The 21,671-nt window shown below is 46.6% G+C and overlaps 2 protein-coding genes across 3 annotated transcripts; one reads left to right on the forward strand and one right to left on the reverse strand.

Moving 5' to 3' along the window:
• Positions 1-8,597, reverse strand: EME1 (essential meiotic structure-specific endonuclease 1). 2 transcript variants are annotated; one of them, XM_073311379.1, is made up of 9 exons: positions 8,247-8,597; positions 7,271-8,145; positions 7,058-7,188; positions 5,185-5,274; positions 4,616-4,737; positions 4,166-4,304; positions 3,035-3,150; positions 1,491-1,680; positions 1-285 (listed from the first exon to the last, which is right to left on the reverse strand). In XM_073311379.1, the coding sequence occupies exons 2-9, from the start codon at positions 8,103-8,105 to the stop codon at positions 109-111; spliced, it is 1,800 nt and encodes a 599-aa protein (XP_073167480.1). In that variant the 5' UTR covers positions 8,106-8,145; positions 8,247-8,597; the 3' UTR covers positions 1-108. The 2 variants fall into 2 exon arrangements, with proteins under 2 accessions (XP_073167480.1, XP_073167481.1); XM_073311380.1 differs by having other exon boundaries at positions 8,555-8,576.
• On the forward strand, positions 8,591-14,456 carry MRPL27 (mitochondrial ribosomal protein L27). The gene is made up of 4 exons (XM_073311388.1): positions 8,591-8,698; positions 12,555-12,677; positions 13,486-13,553; positions 14,025-14,456. The coding sequence occupies exons 1-4, from the start codon at positions 8,650-8,652 to the stop codon at positions 14,229-14,231; spliced, it is 447 nt and encodes a 148-aa protein (XP_073167489.1). The 5' UTR covers positions 8,591-8,649; the 3' UTR covers positions 14,232-14,456.
• Positions 14,457-21,671: the final 7,215 nt, after the last annotated feature.

The following is a 21,671-nucleotide window of genomic DNA, read 5'->3' on the forward strand; positions in this document are numbered from 1 at the left end:
TTTACAAGCAAGACCCATGATTCCATTTATTAGTTAATACACTTTTCTTCCTAGAAGGGAGATGAATATGTTTAACCAGGCAACCAGTAAAATCCATGTTCTCTTGGGCTAGCCCGTGACATCCAAAGAGAGATCAGGATGGTGTGAGGTCATCTGCAGGTAAATCCGTTTGGAGAGTTCTGGTCCAATCCGCCGCGACGTGGCAGTTACACCATTGCCACGGCGCACAGGTATGTCAGCGAGCATGTTCTGTTGCTCCCGCTCTGAAAGGCATCTACAATAGGCCTAAAAACAGTACAAAGGAATGGTGATTTCATCCATTGTCACGTTCCTTTGTCCTCAAAAGGACAGAGGGGAAGGGCTCCTTCACTGCTTCAGCCTTTCATGTTTTACACTCCTTTCATCAGTTCTCCCACCAGACCTCACTTGGTAGCCAAGAAGCAGCACCCACTGTCAGCAGGAATTCAATACATACAGACTATGTGCACTGTTAAGGACTGTGCCATGAACACAACTGCAACAGAAAGAAATGTGCAGCCTGGATACATCTAGAACAGCCAGCGCTGCTTTACTTATGCAGGACTGGAGATTCATTTTCCCTCTCTGCAACGGGAATACTTATTCAAGCAAGTGAGGGTATGAACTTCAGTAAGACAGATCTCCTCTCAATAGCTTCATTCTGCTCTGAATGCCAGTCTGTGACCTTCTGCCAAAGCCAATGGATGCAGAGAAGTAATTTCTTCCATCACTTGCATTCAAGTGTAGATGCTCTTATTCCAAATTAGTTTAATCCACTTTAGAAGTGGATCAAAGCATCCACACATTGATTAATCAGGAATAGTCAGTCTGCTTTAAATTCACACCCTGCTTTATTCCAGATTAATTTTCATACACAGACGTGCCTCACGTCTGAAACATTCAGGCTCAAGATACCTCCTCCCAGAAGCACAAGCGAAGGTTCCTTATGAACTAGCACTAACTATTTCAAATATTCTTTTTTTTTTTTTTTTGGGGGGGGGGGGGGAGAGGAGGAGTGAACAGGAAAAGACCCTATCAAGCAGTCCCAGTTTTTCCACAGATTACTCTGGTGTCCTATAAAAACAGCTCCCCTTCTTGTTGTCAGCAACTCCCTCACTTGCAATCTAATGCTTAGAGCAGAGGAAGTAGGAGACTGGAGTTTTATTCCTGGCTCTGTCACTAACTCATTGGAGTGCTGGGGCTGGATTACAATCCGTGCCTCACTTTTCTCTTCTGTAAAATGGGGATAAGGGCCACCTTTGGAAGTGTTTTGAGAGTCACCAATGAAAGGCGCTATGGAAGTACAAAGTGTTTGCCATGACGGGACTGGGTGTTTCAAACAAAGTATTCTAAGCTGACATGGGATCAATATCTCAGAATTAATCTCTGTGAAGTTATTTAACACATGTAACATTCTTTGCATTAGTAGCTGTGTGTGCACAATTGTATCAAAAACTGTAGATCACCCTTACCTGATCCAGAAGCAGAGGAGAAGGGTATGCGGCTACAATGGCGCTGGCCATCTCCAGACTGACCCGGTTGAACTGTTGGATCTGCCTCTTCCAAACCTGCGAGAGTCCCTTCCCTGAGCGGTCCACCTTCACTCCCCTACACCACTCACTCTCCAGGTAGAAGGAGAAGCCAGTCTTCTCTCGCTCTTGCCTGCAGAGGGCACAGAAGGGAAGGTGAACAAAACAATCACAAAACTTATCTTTTGCATCTCTCAACAGATGATAACTGGAGAGAGAAACAATGGCCACAGAGCAGGGAAGCCTCATATCCAGCAGAGAATTAGAGAGATCAATAGTATCAAGGTAGATGTGCAAAATCTGACTTACCTGCCATACAAGTGTTAGCAAGATCCTTTTATTTAGGTGGAAAATAACCAGAGAGTGTGGCACATTAGAAGCAGGCTGGCTATAACAAAGGGCACAGAGGCAGCTATACTGGCTTTGTGCTACCCAGAGATTCCTCTTAGCAAGAGCAGCCTCAGGCCCCCTTTCAGCAGCACAAAAGGAACTGGGTGTAGGGCAGACACTGGCCCAAATAATCTGTGCTTTTTACTCTTGATACTAATGGCCCAGCACTATGAGCAACCCTGCAACAAACCAATGCACATGCAATCTGGGGAAACAGAATGCAAGCTGTCAAAGAGATGTTATAAGCAGCATAAAAAAGCATTTTAAAGGTGTGTGTGTTTTCACGGATGTTATTGTGAGACAGACAGTGAAGCTGCTGTGATGAGTGTGCTAGTATGGGGTTCAACTTTACATTGCTGGGGAATGACCTGTGAGAACATAATTACAACAGTGTGTCTTATGATCATCTACTAAACGGGGATTCTGCCCCAGTGACATCTCTCAAATCACAAATATTTTCAGGTGAAGCATAAAAGCTGGTGCTGTAGTGACTGAATCCAGCTAGAGGGCACAGCCCTCCTTCTTTATATCCCCTTTCCACCTCCAAACACAGATTGAAAAGAAGATCTTTGCTTGACACCCTCTCTCAAATCAGACTCCAACACTGACGAGGAGAAACAAGCTCTAGGGGCTGTAGCCCAATGCACCACCTGTTTCAATGCAAGAGGCACTAACGTTGTTGGTTTTAAGGCACCTCATCAGTGGCTGCTCAGTACTGCCTGGTCTTTGAGGAGGTCTCCTCACTGCGAAAAAAGTGTATTCTTAACTCAGGTTAAAGTAGCAACAAAGACACTGCAACTCAGCTTTTAACTCAGGTTAGCAACACAAGTTCAACCCCAGGCTGCCCTACAGGCTTTAACTCATGCTGCTTACCCAAGTTAAAGCGGAGCCATTGTGTCTTCACTGCTAGTTGAACCTAAGTTAGCTAACTTGAGTTAAGAACACACCCTCTTTTTTGCAGTGAAGAAAGTACTATACTGTGTAGCACTGAAGTAAGGCTGTATATTCCCCTCCAATACTCATGGAAATGAGGCTTCTCCTGAGGATATCTCCAAAAGCAAGTTATCTTAAAAAATAAATCCCATATGCTCACTCACTTGAATGGTGCTTCAGCTACAGCTTTGGTGAACATACTGGCAAAGTCTCCAAGTTCCTTCCAACTCTCAAGGATTCGAACCTGGACTCCTGTGTGAAGCTGCAGATCCACCAATGCCTGTAGACAAGATAGGGCCCAAAAGTGAGTGAGGTGACTCATCCCCCTCTCCCTCAGCACACACCAGCCTCAGGTCCAATCCCTACCCTTTTTGCCTAGGTCAAACATTTAGGGGATGTTTTGGGAGGGGACACGAACCCAACAAGCCTCTGAAAACAGCCACAGTTGATCAAGAAACCAAACAACACATACAAGATTGTGGCGCGACAGGGGCCTTCATAGCACTTAGCATCAGAGGTGGCAAGGTGTTTTTGGGACACTGCCCCAGTCCCTTATTGCAACCTACTGTAGAACAAGGAGGCTGCCTCCAGTCAGCCAGCTCACCCACTTAGGAATGGCTAGTTTGAAGCATTAAAAGATACAGTTTGGGATGTTCTATCCATTGCCTCTCGAGTTGTTCTTTAGAAAAACGTGCTGCATGCCAATTTATTGCAATTTCAGTTGCAGCAGATTAACGTCTCCATGGACAGGCCCGTTTTGCACCATTTACCCCATCCAGTGTTCATTGTCACCTACTGCACACACTCTGGTTAGGGTTATCCACTGGGCTGTGAAGAATGATGGGTGTTACATCAGAGATGTACAAAAAGGGAATGACATCTGGAATTGACATGGAGGAGACACCCTGGTCTCCAGGGAGATGGGATGCACGTGCAGCATTAGGGTCCTCTAGCAACTAATCACAGATGAAAGTCTCCATCTCATTCAGGCTGCCTCTCTAGCAGCAAGGAGAATGTGAGAGAATGCACCTAGACAACACAGCCAAAAGAGACAAAAAACCAAGTACCTGATTCTCCCTAACATCAGAATCCCTGGGCCTATCCTGTTTCTATTAGATATGTTCAGGTCAGTTCCTCTTTGCCTATGGTAGAGAGCTGAGGCTGAAAGGTTCTACCCACAAACTCACGTATTAAAGAGTGTTGAATTCCCCTCACCACAGAGTGGGTCTACTCAGGTAAAATGCTAAATCATCGAGAGAGCCAGGAAAGGAGAACAATGCTCCAAGTTTACCCACTTCTTCCACTTCCACCCTGGACAGCTCTGGGCCAGAATCCCCCTTTTCCTTCCGTTTTTTCCGTTTCCTTTGTCCTTCTACTTGGCTTCCATTCAGCACTGCCTGCCGCAGCTTCTTCCGGGACTGAACTTTGTGAGATCTGAGAAGAGAAAGAATAGCTCAGGAGTCCTCATCTGCTCCAGTGCCAGCAGAAGGCATTGTAGAAATGGTGCAGGAGTGCAGGCTGCTGGGGAGCTCACAGTTACCAGCTGTCCCCAGTAGGAGATGCTGTATAAAACAGTGACGGAACTCTGGTTACAGAGGCTCTTCCGGCTGTTTTTTATGTTTCAGCCTACGCCAGCAGGAAATACAAGTAATGATGCAGAACACCTATGGCATTCTAGCTGTGGCCATTGCCAGCATTTATCCTGCAAGAAACAGCATAGAAATCTCTGAAGGAAGAATTCTAACCTGAAATATTTTTCTAGTTCAACTACAGCCAGCGCTAGAGTTTTCCTAGGAGCTCTCTCCATGACACAAACTACGAAGCTCCGTAAAGTCTCTTTCGGTCCTTCTGTGCCACCCTGGACTTCCTGCAACGAGAGCCAGAAAATAGCATTTAAACCCCCTTGGAACCATACAGTCCAGGACAACACTAGCAAAGAGCAACCTCAGGCCCCAATCCTGCAACTGGAACTGTGCAGATGTAAGGGTTTGCACATGCTGATCCACTTGCAGAACTGAAGTCTCAGGTTCCAGCGCTGCAGTTAAGTCAAACCCCTCAACATGCAGAGAAATGTCTGCACTCCCAAGGCCTTCTTCCAATACAGCAGCAATGGGGCAGGCGAGGGAGAGCGGGAGGTTCCATTTCGCCAGTTCGGAAGGCTTGACAACACTGGACATTCATATGGTTTTAAAACAGGAAAATTATTATTTGCCTTAAGACTCCAAAACAAACGGCTGTAAAAAGAGAAATGGGTAACCCAACTGTTTGAGCAAGGCACGTTTGGACAGCACATAGAAACCACGAGCAGCCTCACCTGCCTGTAGCTGTAGATCATGGATACAAAATCCTCCAGGCGAAGCAGAACCAGGATATTGGGTTCTTCTATCCAGCTGCCTTCTTCAACCTGCCCAGAGTTGAATACGTACTGAATTCAAGGTATTTATGAAAGCGATCCTATTCTGATCCTATCTTCACATATATCCAGTGTTTTAGCCACAGATGAAACATTTCAGTCTGAGAGCTTGTTAATGACCCATCTCCCTTAAGTTGATGCTCCTGCTCATTGCCACGGTCACTAAAAGGAGGCAGAAGGGCAGAGTTACTCAGACTGCTGATGAGTTTTATAGTGCACATGCGGCATCAGTTTATTAGTAATCTGAGAGCAAGAGCATGCAAAAGGCTGGGAACAGCAAGAGACCAGTGTGGCTGTAGAGAGCAGAGAAACGCGACACCAAAGTGGAGAACATTAAAAGAGCTCAGCAGAAAGAAGGGTTTGAGGACATGGACAATTCATTGTGTTTATATAGGATTAATAGATCGTATCAATCTGTGTTACAGAGAGTCACTAGTAGGAAAGATTCAACAATGGGAAGTGGGACAGTGGCCTGGAGCGAGGGGAACAAGATCCAGATCAAAGTGAACAACAGCTACCCTTCTGGAGAGGGATGAGAACAAGAGAGAGGAGTGAGTGATTGGGGAAGTAGATGGGCACAAGGTCAGAAGTTCTGTGGAGAGAATGTCTATGGATAAGTCTGAATACCAGCAAAGGAATTTCAAATTGAATTCAAAGATGGATAAGAAGTCCACAAAGGTAGCATGGAGGATGGGGATGTAACGGTTCCACTTCTGGGAGGAAAAGTAGTCTGGCTAGAGCATAGCTGAGATTTAAGAAGACCATAAGAGAGGGATTTAGAATAATCCAGAATGGGAATAAAGGTGCAGTTAAGCATTTCAGAGGAGTAAGGCCAAGACAAGGACTGGCACTGTCTCAAGGGAGAGGCAAAACAGAAAGAGTTCAGATGAAAGATAACATTCCAAGATTTCTGCCCTGGCAACCAAGGCTTATGGTCCAGGTTTATTCCACGTCTCTGAAATCACTAAAGGAGTTTTAACGCAGGAGGAAGACTAATTTCTGAAGCATTCAGCAGTAAAGTCAACCAGGAGCTGACAGAACCATAGCAAGCAGTTAGACAGTGTCAAATCAGGTGTAGAAATCGGTGTTATCTCACTAGAAATAATGCCAAAAGGTTAAACCTGGGGGTGGGATCACAGAAATAAGAAACAAAGACAGGTACATCTGGGAGCAGAATTCTGTGGCACTCCAAACAGAGGAAACAAAGGGGAAATCTAAATCTTCCTTCAGAAATGAGAAAGGTGGCTCAGAGGAAGATTGAGAAGAAAGTAGCCAGAGTTACTGGGACTGGAAAAGAGATGAGATGGGAAAGGTAAGTCTTGGAGTTTTTAGTTACACAGTATGGAGAAACAACAAGGAGTCCGGTGACACCTTAAAGACTAACAGATTTATTTGAGCATAAGCTTTCATGGGTAAAAACCAGAAGTGGGGTTTTTTACCACGAAAGCTTATGCTCAAATAAATCTGTCTTTAAGGTGCCCCTTATTGTTATTGTTACTGTATCCTTGTTATTTTTGTGGATACAGACTAACACGGCTATCCCCTGATACCTGATAGTATGGAGAAGAAGAGCTAGTGAGAACGAGTGGGAAATGAAGTTTTGCATGCCAGGGAAAGACCAAAAATAAGTCAGTCTCATTTTAAGATTCTCTCAGTAGCTCACAGACAGACACAAGGCTACCACCAGTAACTGCAGATCACCAGGCAACACAACCCCACGTGCTAAGCAAAGAGGAAGAAAAAGGTGTAAACTTCAGACATTGTGGTCCCCTACCTGAGATGACCCAGCCCTCCTCCTCCTCCAGGTGATGCTACAGGGAACAGCCTGACTCTCAATCACACAGCCACAGTTCATGGACTGCAAAGCACTGAGGACTTGCGCACCACCTTCTACCTGTAAGAGAACTGAGATGGGTGCAAAGGTCAGGGGTCCACAATGAGGGCTGTCATTTAATTCAAGGCTGAAAAAAAAGGTAAGAAATGCTACCTGGATCCAGCACCACTGTTATGTATTTCAGGCACTCTTCTGGTCGCTGGGCCTTCAGCATATTGGCAAGTGCCTTTTTCCTCTCTCGCTCCTGCTCCCGCTGCCCCTTCTGCACTTCCCGCTCTCTCCTCCTCTGCAACACAGCCTGACGAGCCCTCTCTCTCTCCTCCTGGCTGTGTTTTGACTTCTTCTGAGGAGGGGACATTTCTGAACTTGCCTGTGCCACCAGAGACCTGCTACTCCGGGCTGGAGAGTCTGACAGACAAACTAGAGGCTGGTGCAAAGGTATCCTCTTGGAATCCTGTATGGCATCATCTTGGTCACTATCTGACACTTCCCAGGATGAGCCAGGGGTTCTTGTCTGGGTGTCAGAAGCCTTTGGCAGCAACTGTTCTCTGCAGTCAGTAACATCTTGTTCATAGTTCTGATGGAGCACAGTACCCCTAGCTTTACACACTGCATCACAGCTACTCAGTTGCTGGGCCTCAGAAAGCAAAATACTAGTTTTGGAGGACTTGTTGTTCACCAATTTTCCCCTTAGCCTTTCAGACAAGGGGATTATCTCCTCTTCCTCCTCACTCTCGCTGCTTAGCCTTGCAATCACATCCTTACAAGAGCTGGCTCGGTCTGAATCCTGGCTGCCAGGGAACTTTTCCAACCCCGGGGAAGGAGGAGAGGACTCCTCAGAGTCAGAGCTGCAGACCACCACAACTCTCTCCTCTGAAGGAGGCTGCCAGCGGCGGCTGCTGCTGCTTTTTACCGCAGGAGGCTGTTGCTTTAGGAAAGTGAAGTTTGGCAGGTCCTCGACGTCGCCCTCATCCGACTCCAAGGACATCGTGGTCAGTCAGTGCCTTCTAACGAGCTGCACGCAGCATCTAGGAACGGGAAGCAGAGCAATGAGGAGCCGGCTCCAGACAGTCCCCGGGCTGTGGCGGGGACCCTGAAGGGGCCGGGTAACTTCCTGACCAGCCACAACCTAATTCCGCAGAGAGGTGCGACTAGATCTCGGGCTTCAAGACCCAGAGCAATACGCCAATTGACGGCCAGGAGGGGCCTCTCCCCCCGGCACGAGCCGCCAGGGCGGGTTCCCCGTGAGCGCAGGATACCCCCGAGGCGGGCTGGGGGGACACGGGGGGCCAAGTCCGCGGAGAGGCGATGGCCGAGGGAGCCACCCGCCCGCTGAGGCGACCCGGGGAGGGTCCGTGCCGCCGTCTCCCCACCCCCGCGGAGAGAACCCAGGCGTCCGAGTCTTGGCCGCGGCCTTTGCTCTGGCCCCGCCCTCACACTGAAACCGGCCGCCTCCTCTCCGTCTTTGACCGGAAATCTTGCGCCGGAAGCGGAAGCCGCCCCCCCGGAAGCGGAAGCGGTGGTGCAGGAAGATGGCGGAGCTGGGGCGACTGCGGGGCTTGGTGGCGGTGAACAGGCTGCGTGAGTCGGGGGGGGGAGGGGAGCGCAGCGCGTCCGCACCCGGGAGGAGAGACCTGGGGGAGACGGGGCTGGGGGCAGGGCTTGGCCCTGGGAAGCGGAGAGTTAGAGGCGGGGTCCGTCTGGGGCGAGGCAGCGGGGGGGGGGACTCAGGGGGCTGGGTGGGCCTCGCCCACCCTGGTCTAAGTGCAGCCCAGGCGGGGGTAGGAAATCGCCCTTTCCCCGGGTGCGCCCGCCGCCCTTGTGTGTGTGGAAGGCCGTGAGCCCCCGAGCCCGCTAACTAGCCTGTGGGCTCGTAGTCCCAGAAGCGGGCAGGGGGGCTGTTGTGGCGCCATCTCTTTGTGTCACAGGTGTGTAGTGGTTACAGCCTAACGGGAGGCTGCCTAGGCCTTCAGAAGTGATGCTGGGGCCAATGAAAGTCGAAAACGTGGATGATCTCAGGAAGGGTGGCACAGAGAGGTAGTTGTGGACTGGGTACCAGCTGTGATCTAGCGACAAGGTTGTACATGTGCCCATAGGTGCCAGATACCTTTGTAAAGCACTTTGAGGTCAGTGGATAAAAAGCACTATAGAAGAGCTAGGTATTATTAACAGCCATTGTCCCCCTTCCTTCCCTCTCTCTTTAGCTACCCCTTTTTTGCCCATTGAGCACTCTGTCTAGAGTTCTGTATCATGCCCTGATCCCTAGCAGAGCATCTGAAGTTAGAGTAGTCTGATGAGCTAATAGGACTAATAAAAGTATATCGTTCTGCCAGGTATGGGACATTAAAATCTCTGTGCCATGCACATCTACCCATGCCAGTTCTTATAGGTTGGGCTCGTTCTGCTGCCAGTGACATCATTAGAATTAGTGAAGTCACTGAAGTTACTCTGGTTCTTACATCTGTCTACCTGAGAGTAGAGCTGGCCCAACGTACATAAGATCTGACATGGGAGGAAGTAGGCATATGTTACATATCCCTGGTTGCATATTGACTTCAGTGGAGTTACTTTGGTTTTACACTCATTGGCCTCTTGAATAGTGTGTAGTAGGGAATCCTTCTGCACCAGGTCAGGTTTATTTTTTTTTTACTGTTAACTGATGAATTGGAATGGGTTCAGGTGGGCCCTTTAACGTAGCAGCCTTTGTGCCCCAAAAGGAAAATCCAAGTTCTCATTTAAAAAAGTCTGTTGCCCCTTTCCCTCCCTGCCATCCACAGCATGCCCACTTCCTAATCTCCATTTCTCTTTGAAACTGGTTGTGGGCTAGGAGGTCAGATGGGGCCACTGGTTCTTAAAATGGATGGTCTCCCCTGCTTAACATGTGGGGCAAGTCAGGTGGAGGAGTTGGTCAGCTGGGGTTTAGGAAGCTTTGGCTATAGGAAGTCTGGATCAGGGAGTGGCTGCTAGTTTCGCTCTCAAATGTGAGCTCCCTGTTCAGATTCAAAGCTGGATCTGAGGAGGTACGGACCATAGGGTTGCAGCAGCTGCAGGGCTTCCTTTTGATAGAGCAGCAGCATGAACGTCACCACCGCCTCTTTTGCGCTCCTGGAGTGGCCAACAGGGGATTGTATAATGTGTCCCCCATGTCCACTGGCTGGTAGACACAGGAGGGAAGTTCCTTTTGTAGCAGGGACCACAGGATTTAGGGGGGTGGGGGCTCAGTGGTGCAACAACTGCTTTAGTATGCAGCAACCAGCTTGGCCTTAGGCTGGAGGCTGATCTTAACATTTTTGAGCAGGCCTCGAAAACCAATTTTCACTGCAGGGCCCCATCCCCTCCCAACAAAAAGAAAAAAGCCCCCTGTAAACTTTCAACTCACCATCTTATAGCCAGAGGCAATAGGACACCAATCTCTATTGCAGTTTGAGGGACAGCTGCCTGGTAGAGAAGCCACCTAGGGGAGAGTCCGTCAAATATTATGGAAAGGGAACTGTACTGGGTTGATAGGCGCTGGGCTAAAGTGGAAGAAAACAGGGACTTGGAGGAAGAAGATGGTGTATTGGACTGGAAATTTTTTTGAAGTAGGGGGCCTGGCATTGTTTCACCCAGGAGATTTCACACACATTTCCAACCACCACATCACGTGATTGAGTCTCAGAATTTTTCATAAGAGGCCATGGAACCTTCGCTGCTGTTACTATGAGGGCAAGCGAGATGGCTGGAAGTCAGACCAATGACTCGTAGTTTCATTTTCTGTGTGTCTGTGATGTGCACTGACTGCTGTTTGGGTTTCACATGGAGTTTAAGAGGCTGGTTTTGACCAAAATGAAGCAAACTAAACCTAAATAACGTGGGGATCTGCTCATTTGTGAGACTGCCACTCTCTCTGTGCTGTGCTGCTCCATTTACAGTCAGCAGTGGTGCTCAAGCTTAAAATCCTCTCCTAATAAAAAACAGAGAGCTGCTGACAGGGCATTCTCCAGGAGGGGCTCAAAACTTCTGAATTCTGTCACCAGTTCATAGTGAGTTTGAGCAAATCCCTTAAGCTTTGTGTTTTAGTTTACCCATCTATAAAATGTAAATACTTTCCTACTACACTTGATGTGATGTGGTTTTAACTGATATTTGTAAAGTGCTTTGATGTCCTCACATGAGATACTGTACCAGTGCACAGTATGATTTAAAATATAAAATAATTACATTGGAGATCAAACAAAGGTAGTTAGTTTCTTAGATAAGGATTAAATTTAATCCCAATCTAGTAAAAATACTCTGCCAGGAGCTCTATAATCCCATTATTTTCTTTCCCCATTCTGCTGCTATTTCTCTAATTAAAGTCACAGCCCCTTTCTTTTACTTAATGTATTCTAAACAAATGTAATACATTGTTCTTTATAAAGACATCCTCCCCCCAAATCTTTGTGATTTGCAGAGTATGTGTTATAATGTGCTATTGCTATTTTTGAATAAGGAAATGAGACACTTGTGGCAACCACGGTTCAGTAACACACTACTTAGACATCTGAATAGAAGGATTTAGAGTAAAGGGAAACTGGCTGTTGATTGTATGAAAAATAACTAATTATATCCAGGACACTTCTTATGAAGTAGAATTCACAAAAGGGTCAGACTTCCTTGATTTTAAATGTTTGAATGTATTTATTGACAATGGATTTTGTGTATTTGGTTTTTAATGGAAGAACTTTGTGATGTGAAAAGGCGACATGTTCTAAGAAGGAGAAAGATGAATCACTTACTGTTACAACTTTATTTTTTAAACCCAGGCCTTGGCTACTAGGGCATGTGCTTAAATTTATCCCGATTCAGGACAGCAATTAAATACTGTCCTGTATCAGGGTCTTGATCATGAAACTGTGCATTTTTACAGACACTAACTAAACCTCACAATTTGAGATTAAGTATTAATACCCATTTCACAGATGGGGAAAACTGGGGCATACAATATTTGTGACTTGTCTCAAGTTCACTGAGTGAGTTAATGGAAGATAAACTCCAAGTGTCCTGAATTTCAGTGCTGTGCTTGTATCAGTTGGCTACACTGACTGTTTTCTGTAACTGTTTCTGTAGCTCAGGATTTAAAGTGCATGGCCACAACTAATAGCAGAATGTTTGCATTTAGATGCACTGCTTAGAGTTCTGCTACTCCATTTAGGTAGCGGGATGCTTTCTGAAGTGCGACTTGGTTGTGTGCAGGAGAGATACAATGGGTTAAATATGAATTATCGTTGTTATACATTTATTCCAAGGGCTTTTTTCTGTCTTTGGCTTTAACATTTGTTTTGAAATGACATGACTGGGCTTTGAATTAATTTTTGTCCTGATTTAAAAGGAAATGTAAATATTTGCCCATTTTGAATTCATTGTTGTAGATATTACTTTTTTAAAGCTTTTTTTATTTTTCTTCCTTCGAATACAGTTCTGGCTGCTCCGCAGGTGACTGCGGTTGTGGTGCGATGTGCATCCAAGAAGAGTGGGGGCAGCTCAAAAAATCTTGGTGGCCACAGTCCTGGGAAACGCTATGGCTATAAGAAAACAGAAGGTCGGTTAGTCAGTCTGGCCCGCTGCTTTATATGCTCTGGAACGTGCCCTCCCCTATTGCCTGGTTATCAGGGACTGTTACACGTGAAACTGCTGTGTGTTTCAGAGTTCAGATGGGAGGGGTTGTTTGTAACTCTTTGCAAAAGAAAGAAACCTGAAGGTTTAACCACCATTGGCTACAACAACACTGCATACATAACCACCATTGTGAGAGTAGCCAGCAGGAGGCTAGAGTAACACAAGCTCGCTTCCAGATCTGCCTACATGCAGGAAATTGAAATTACCAATAAGAAACATGCCTTGGTTCTAATTTAACTTGTCTCTGGGGAATCTGGGAGGAGGAACACCCTAGGGGGCACCTGATAAGTTAAGTGCCCTTTCCCCTCACACTGTGCTCAGAAGCTGGGCATTTCAAGTATTGATAAAGAGGAGAATTATGAGGCTTAGTAGAAGCCAAAGTACAGATGCCTGTAACTGAGTGCCTAACAATTAGGGTGGGTTTGCTGATGGAAAAAACTGATGTAAAAGGCAATAAAAAAAATGCCTGCAGCAAACAGAAAATGCCTTGTGCCCTCAAACTGATCTTTTCAAAGGCTAAAACTGCTTTTTGCCATTGCTTATCAACTGCCCTGTATTCCCTGGTAGGAGCATTCTTACTTCAAATGTTTTTAGAGTTTGGGATAATTCCTCCTTAGGAAACATCCCAACCAATGCTGGCTTTGTGAGCCCTTGAGCAGTTCTCATTCTGCCAGCACTCAGGCTATAGAGATGCTTCTTTTGTAATCTGAATCCATCTCTCTCTGTTGCAGGTTCCTTTGTTCATGCAGGCAATACATTAGCCACCCAACGGATGATACGCTGGCAGCCAGGGGCTCATGTGAGTTACTTTTTCATCTATTATAGCTCTCCACAGCGAAGTGCAGAATCCAGCCTTAGCCCTAGCAAGGCTCTTCCCTGTTTCCTCAGGTGCATTCAATAGAACCCTGAAATCATTGTTTCATTACCAAACGCTTTCTACAGTTCATTCAAAACCATGTCAGTGCATGAGCCAGATTTAGTAAACAACTGGAGAATTTTGACTATTACTATTGAAAGTTTTGCACATGAAGTTAAGGGAATCAGTTCTCATGCTTCAGGATCAGAATAATCCTCCCCACCCCCACAGTGTGCAGAATTGTCTGCAGTTCCCTGAGTGTGTTGTGTGTATTGCCTTCCTTTGAAATATCAGGTACTGGCCATTGCTGAAGCCAGGCCATCAGACTAGTGGCTTGGTCCACTTGGTTAAATGATACATAGTGACCTAAACACCGCCTTCCCTTTCTAACACAATACTGTTCATCTCTTCCAGGTGGGGATGGGTTGTAACAAGACTCTCTATGCTCTGGAGGATGGGATTGTGCGATTCACCAAGGAGGTCTATGTGCCACCACCCCGCAGCCAAGAGAGCAGGGAAGTGATCTGTCGTCTACCAAAAGGAGTGGTGCTTTACAAAACCTTCATCAACGTTGTCCCCACCAAAGAAGTGGGGAGCTTCAAGCTAGTCACCATGCTCTGAGGCTCTGCTGCCTCATGCAGTAATGACTGATCACCTTGACAGATGTGGTACTCAATCAAAAAGATGTCTGGAGGACTCCTCTAGCTCTGAAATGACTTGTTGGCGACTCCAGTTTCCTGCTCCTGGAACTCACTGAGTGTAAATTTGAGAGTTACAAGGTAACCCGGACTACCTTGAAGTTTTTTGTAGAAATATATATCCAATAAATGTTCTGGGATTCTCTAACAGCGTGAGGGTGTTCGTGGAATAAATGTAAAACAAAAAGGGCTCAGCAAAGCTGCCTTTCCCTTCTGGACAGCTGTGCTCCAATCCAGCCAGATATACTGCAATTTCTGCACAGGAATTATCCAGTTCTAGGTACGGCCATTTTGATTCTCAGCATTCCTTGGAACGGCTCCTGTCCTAACTGCACCTGCTGTACACTGGGAATTCCGGAAAGGGAATTGTGGGGTGTGGGAGGGAGTCAGTCCAAGACTGGGAACCTGAGTTCTAATCCCAGCTTTGGCACCAACTCACTCTGCAGCATTGGGCCTCAACTTCTGCCCCAGTTTCCTCATTGGTAAAATGGGGATGATGATAATCACATCTTCAGACATTTACAAACATGAATTCTCATAACGTGTGACATAGGAAAGCAGCTATTCCCATGAGACATGGGGAAACTGAGGCTCAAGATTGCTGAAGGCTCCAGCATCAGGATCATTACTCAGGAGTTACTGAGTCAGTCTAACGATGATGCCTTTTGGTGTGTGCTAACTATAAGCATTGTTTCTAATAGGCGAGAGCGAATTGTGGTGGGGATCAGAGGCTGTATTGAATCCTTGTTGTCTCTCCCCCTCCTCTTAATGAAAGAATTTGCAGCATATTGATAACATTTATAAACCTGCATGCAAGGAGTTACTGGGTTCCCAACACTACAGTTTATTGGCACAAACAAGTACCAGAAGGAGCTGTCTCCACTGTTTGTAGTTATCATCTGAGGGGAAAGTCTAGGGAGACATAAACAACCAGCTCTGCTCACACGGTGAGCTCTGGTTGTACTGCGTGAAGCCTGCATCTTTGCAAGAAGTTTTGTTGTAAAACTCCCGTCCTCTAGGTAGCAGAGGAAACTCTAGGAGCTCCCTGTCCAAAAGACAACTTCAGAGAATGAGAATAAAATGTTTTTCTGAATTAATCATAAAATAGTTTTAGAATTATGGCCATGTCCAATCCTGCCATGATGAGCATATTCAAAAGGGAAACTGCCACATTGTGGCCAAAAATAAAACCCTACAGTCAACAGAAATATTTTCATGACTTTCTAAAGTTTCATTCTAAAGCAATTTGTCTGGATTTTGAGTCCCTCTCATGTTTGTAATGCTCATGTTACAGCATTGTGCAAGGGCAGGGGAACCAGTGACAAAATAAGGCCAGCTGACTTTGAAAATGTTTGATTTTAATAGTAGAAGGTGTTAAACTTCTGTTCCTATAATTTCTAGCATAGTGGGCCTTTAAAAAAAAAAAATCCTTATCCTTGCCTTCTGCCTCTTTAGTAAACGTCAAATCATTTTTTTAGGGAGTCCTTCATGCTAATTATATTTTGCACTTTCACTTACCTTGGACGTAAACCTAAACTGGTTGGTTTTATTTTTGTCCCTAGTTATTTTCACTTCCTGGTTCTCAGGCACTGGCACTATACTGTTGTGTTTAGGTTCCACATACTGCAGAAGAGAATTTTCCTTTCCCTTCTTGGAACGACCCCCCACAAAAAAAGTGTGTAACTCCCAACTGGGCGAAGAAGTCTGTGAGAGCATCATACTCATCAGCTGAAGGGTGAAAGAGGCATAATCCAAACAACAAAACTTCAGTCTTGTCAGGCTGCAGCACTTGGTCACACAGCAGACATCTTGTGATCTGACTGGCCGTGTTTTATCTACAACATTGTAAACAACATTTTAAAAGTTTGTCCTGAAATACAAAAAAGTAATTGAACATCTGAGTTGCAATTACATCAGCACTAGGGAAATTAGATGATCTGATTTCCAGAATTCAAATAGCCATTTGTTCATGAAGGGGAACTGAGTAATTTAGGTTGTCATCAGCATGGTTCTACCCTGGCACCTTTCAGGGTGAAGTCCCCTGTGGTTACATTAACTCTTTCCCAGCTGCCCGTTGTGGCACACAGCTCATGCTGTTCTGAAATGCGGCTGTTCTCTGCCTTTGTTTACAGCATTTTGGGATTGTACAGCAAGTTGCTCCACGAGTCCTAGCCCTTGGTGAACCTTTATCTTGTCGGAACTGACAAGCCTTCCGCCACGTAGCGTTTTTAAATCCCTGAGGAATGTGGAGCATGGAGCTATGATTTGCTGATAGCAGCTCTAGTACAAATATATTAATTCTGTCACTTGCAGGTCAGGATTCCCGCTGGTACCTGATAAGGTAAATGTTTTAACATAAGAAGTAGATAAGATAAAGCATTTGAGGACGAGAGGCCTAGCTTCTGAGATTTAATTGAGTGTGAGACAGTAGCTGCTGCAGCCTCACAGAGGTGTATGTTACAGTGAAACAGCTCCCTGCCTTTCCTCCAGAGACAGTCCTTGGCTGAGTGGACCATCACCTTTGCTCTGCCCCCTCAAATACAACAGAAATGGCTGAGGATTATTTTGGTCTTTGGTTAAGATAAGGTTACTAGAGTGAAAATGGTGGAGCAGAAATCCCCTCAGGTTTAGTTCACTGTTTCTGGGAGAGAGATGGCTGCTAAATTGATCCTGGTATTCACTCCACCTTCGTTCTTGTAGGGGAGTGAGTTGATGGAAATGTCCACTGCTTTGCCTGTGATTTGCACAAGTGGTTCTCAGCTGCTTGTGTGACTGAATGAAGGCATGAAGTTCCACTCTGCCCCGCCGGAAGGGAGAGACATCACAGGCCCTGCTGTCCTTGCCACAGAAGGAAGGAGAGGTGTTCCAGGGTTGATTCCCGTTCTACACAGCTGTGTTCCTTTGAGTTTGGTAGCTGATGGAAGCCTGGAATGTGTCCAGCAATCTGTGTCCATCTGGTAACTCTGACACTGCTCCAGTTCCTGGGAGGGCTGGAGGATGCCTTAGGGCTTGCTCATAGGGAGGTGGCAGCTATTTGAGAGGAAAGAGGAATCCATTATTACACTGCTCAGAAACACAGTGGCGAAGATTACCCCATGTTATAGAACAGGTTTATGTGAGTTCTTTCACACCATTGCCACAGCTCTGAAATTAAATACTCTGGGCCATCCATTAAACTCTTCTTAGAACAGCAGCACTTTTCACGTTGCCAACTAGATATGTGTGCAGGAGGAGATTATAGGCCAACGGCAGTTTCTAAAGAGTTATGGTGGAAATCCAATGCAGCTATTACAGCCCATCCCACCCACTCTTAGGGCCTGTCTCCTCACCCCCAGCTATGGCGTTTGCTGGTAAGTTCAGGGATCTGTCAGCGTTCCCCTTAAAAACCTTTCCTCAGGAAACCTTCCCTGTGAAACTATTAATTTCCTGTTAAAATAAGATTAGCCACTACATATGCCCCTCCCCCACCTATAAATTTCTGGACATTTAATGCCAACTGTTGCTTATATTTATAAGTATAAGCCAGAGCTGACTACTCAGGTTTTCATACACACCTCACTGTGGTATCTGTGGCCCATATCCTGAAAGGTATTTAGGCCCCTAGCTCCTGCTGAAATCAGGAGGAGTTAGGAGCCTAAATACTTGTGGGGATCTGGGCTTAAGTGTTTAAAACATCTCCACATTACCAGCTGGACAGTGGGGTGGGAGGAGGTATTTTTTCATATTCTCTGTGTATATATAAAGTCTGCTGCAGTTTCCACGGCATGCATCCGATGAAGTGAGCTGTAGCTCACGAAAGCTCATGCTCAAATAAATTGGTTAGTCTCTAAGGTGCCACAAGTACTCCTTTTCTTTTTGCGAATACAGGCTAACACGGCTGTTACTCTGAAACCTGTCACTTTTGCACAGAGAATCAGTCTGAGGCAAGGTGCGTGGTACAGAGCTAGGAGCCGGAACTCCCGCTCTACCCCCATCTCCCTCTGAGACAAGGCCCTTACCTTCTCTGTGCCTCAGGTTCTCTGCCTCAGAAGGTGCTAGGAGGTTTAGTAAGTGCATGTAACGCACTCTGCAAGTGTAACCTGCCCTTGGGAGGCAGGGCTAAATGTTGTTCTAGGGTCAACTGCACTGATTCTTTTTTGGAGACAGGCTTAATGGCTCAACCTTTAAAGGAAGGAAGTCAGCAGAGGAATCCCACTGTATTATAAGAGTCTCAGATTTCCAGTCTGCCCCAGTCAACCCTGGGTGCGGCAAGACTGAACCGATGCCATTTGGTACAGCAGACTTATCCTGCCTGGGGTGCTGCCCCAGGGCTCACCTCACCTGGATGTGGACACTTCAGACAGAACACCTGCTTTTCACTAGTCTACTGAGCGGGAGGCTTAAGGGTTGGAAGGTGAGCACCAGGCAAAGCCTCACAATCCAATAACTTATGAACAAGCCCAGGCAGGGGAAAAAGACATTCAACAGTAGCAGCAGCGAGGAGGGCTGCCAGCATAAGGAGAGGGGGAAAGGAGGACTTGGAATCCTGTTAGATCCTGAAGTCACATTCCCATCTTCAAACAGATGGTTCAGACCAGCAGCCCTGTCCCCTTTCCTAGTGCTCTGCAGATGCACTGGGGAGGGATCAATCATTAACCTGTAGAAATGTAACCACAGGGAATTTCCTGGAACCCAGGTGTGCCTTTCCCAGAGAGAAATGCTATCAGAGAAAGGCAACCTCAGAGACAGAGAGCAGAGGCCTCTGCTACTGCACGGCAGAATGCTGGGGGAAGGCCTACAGGATGGCACCACTGCTGTGCTTCTAGACAGTTGGAGGCAGGATTTTGGCAGCTGAAACAGCCTTCCACTCACCTCCTGGGAGGGGTCCACCCACAGTCCAAACCTCTCGGCAATCAGCTGATGGATCTCCCGCTGCCGATCCTTCTTCCGCACGCTCTCGTAGCTTGGCAAGCGCAGCTGCTCCCATGGAGGGAGCTGATAGCTGCTGGGGGGCCCAACGCAGAATAGTTCATCTCCCTAGAAATACCCAATGCCACCCAGCATGGAAACAGGTCATATGACTGTCCGAGTCCATCAGCGCCCCTAGTCTTCTGGGAACTCCATGGCCCAGCATGCCTCAGCCCAGGAATTCTGTTCAGGATGCCAACGCTTAAAGTACCCCCCCAGAGACTGTCTGTGGAGCCCTGTGTCTAAACACACCTACACCAGCACCCCATGATGATGGTGCCCCAGAGTTCTCACTGCAACCCCAGGCCTGCAGCACCCACACCAAGGAGATTCTGTCCGGAGCTTCATGCCCAAATCATTTTTGTAATAGGACCATTCTCTCTGGCATCCTGCACCCATGTCTAAGGGGATTTTATCCAGATCCTACACCCAGGAATTGCCCCACACCCAAATACCCTCCCCTGCACCCCAAGATTCCCCCGGCCTCCACACCCAAAGCATCTTCCACTATATGACATGATCTCTTTGCTGCCCGGTTGTAATAACTGGGCCTAGGAATTTACCCTAATTGTAAATTCAAGTGTAAGAAGTTAGTAAAGTACATAAAATACCACAATAACCCATGAGAGTTGCTGGGAAAAGGTGCAAAAGGGAAACAGGCTGAACTGGTACAAACAAAAAGGCCTACAAGGACCATGTTAAGATCATGCCTGGCACACAAGAAGGGTGTGGGACTGGAAATCAATGAGCCAAAATTGGTGTGTTGGAAATTAGGCCTAATTGCTGAATAATGAGAGGATAGACTATTCTGCCCATCACTCCCTTTTGGGGTCCTTAAAAGACAAAGACTTTGGGAGGGAAATCAGAAGCTGTCTGCCGACGACTGTTGGCTGAAGATGGGTGGACAGGAAGTGAGCTTTACCATCACGCTGCAACCTCCACCTTCTCCTGGGACTCCAAGATCCACCATTACACCATTGGGCCTGCCTTGTCCTCACCCTGAAAACTGTCCTGATGTGAGAGGGACCCAGATGACTGCCTTTTCTAGCTTTGTTAGGTTTTTCCTCCCCCCTCTGGTGTGTGTTTATCTTGTTGTGTCTTTCAGGAAAATCGGATCAGACTTTAACAGCTCCAGTTATGATCATCATTCATACCACCTCAAAGGCTATCATAAATAGGAGGGGGTCCTTCCAAAATCTGTCTGTGGCTAACGGGAAAGGGAACAAGGGGTGGTGTTAAAATGGAAGCCTCGCTTAGTTCTTTACATTGCAAATGTCACCGTTTTTCCTTTTCTGTATCTTTAATAAAGGGTTAAAAAGATTTGTAATGGTGTGTTTGCCGTGGTACTAAGCAGACGGAGCTCTTTGTATATCACACCCAGAACGCTGTTTAAAACTTTAATGTTGGGGCAGCAACAGGGTCACGTTAAGACTGTTGATTCTCTGGGCCCATTTATTCCATCAAAATTAATACAACAGCCCTCTCCCCAAAGCACTCTTACCCACCCCATCAGGGAAAACACCGTACCCTCACCTGCACCCCAGGATTCTCGGCAGAGCTCTCCAATTGCTGTGCTCCTGATTGGGGTCCCACCAGCCGCTGGTTACTGCTGAAGTATGGAGGAGGACAATCCTATATGGCATGAGGGGACGGGAAAGGAAGAGAAATGAATACAAGGTGAAAGCCCATCTCTGGCATTCGGTGAGTGTGCCGGGGGTTAGGGAGGTGCGCAGTGTGCTGACAACAGGCAATAACACTTCCACCTCTACTATAGTACTGAGACCTTATGGCCTGTGGCTTAAGAGGGCATTCCACGCTCCCAGCAAGAAACAGTGCAGCTCTGTAAACAGTCCTGAGATTTCCCCCCCTGGGTCTCCCATTCTGTTTGGCTTTCCTGCCCAGTTACTCTCTACCCTATCCCTAGCTCAGTGCTTGCTATTGCTCCCTGTGTCCACCATTCACAAGTGTGTTCCCTTTGGCAGCATTCACACATCTGGTCAGGCCAGCAGAATTAGGGCTGCTAACCAGTTGTCCATAAGAAAGGACAAGCCTGATTCCTATTTCTTTTAAGCCTGATGTCTACACCATTAAGTCATCATCTCCTGGGTGGAAATATCTGGCCTCCATGGAAGACTCTGGTTCACACTTCAGCAAGGTGGACTCCACCCATTGTCCTTACAAAGGGAAAGGTTGAGTTTCCTGTGTGGGCCTTTAAGATATGACTTGAAAAGCCTGGGGTCTGTTCTCTATGAATGTTAAAGACCTCAAGGCACTTAACAAAAAATAGCAGTTTGCCCTAGAACCCTTGGCCAAAATTTCCCTGCCCGTCATGGCTGCACAATATAATGTGTGCTGCTACCCTAGGCTATAACGTAACCTACTAAAATGAAGTGAAAGGTGTTAATCTGTGGTCTTG

Source organism: Lepidochelys kempii, chromosome 14 (genome assembly GCF_965140265.1).
Source record: "Lepidochelys kempii isolate rLepKem1 chromosome 14, rLepKem1.hap2, whole genome shotgun sequence".
NCBI classification, from domain to species: Eukaryota; Metazoa; Chordata; order Testudines; family Cheloniidae; genus Lepidochelys; species Lepidochelys kempii.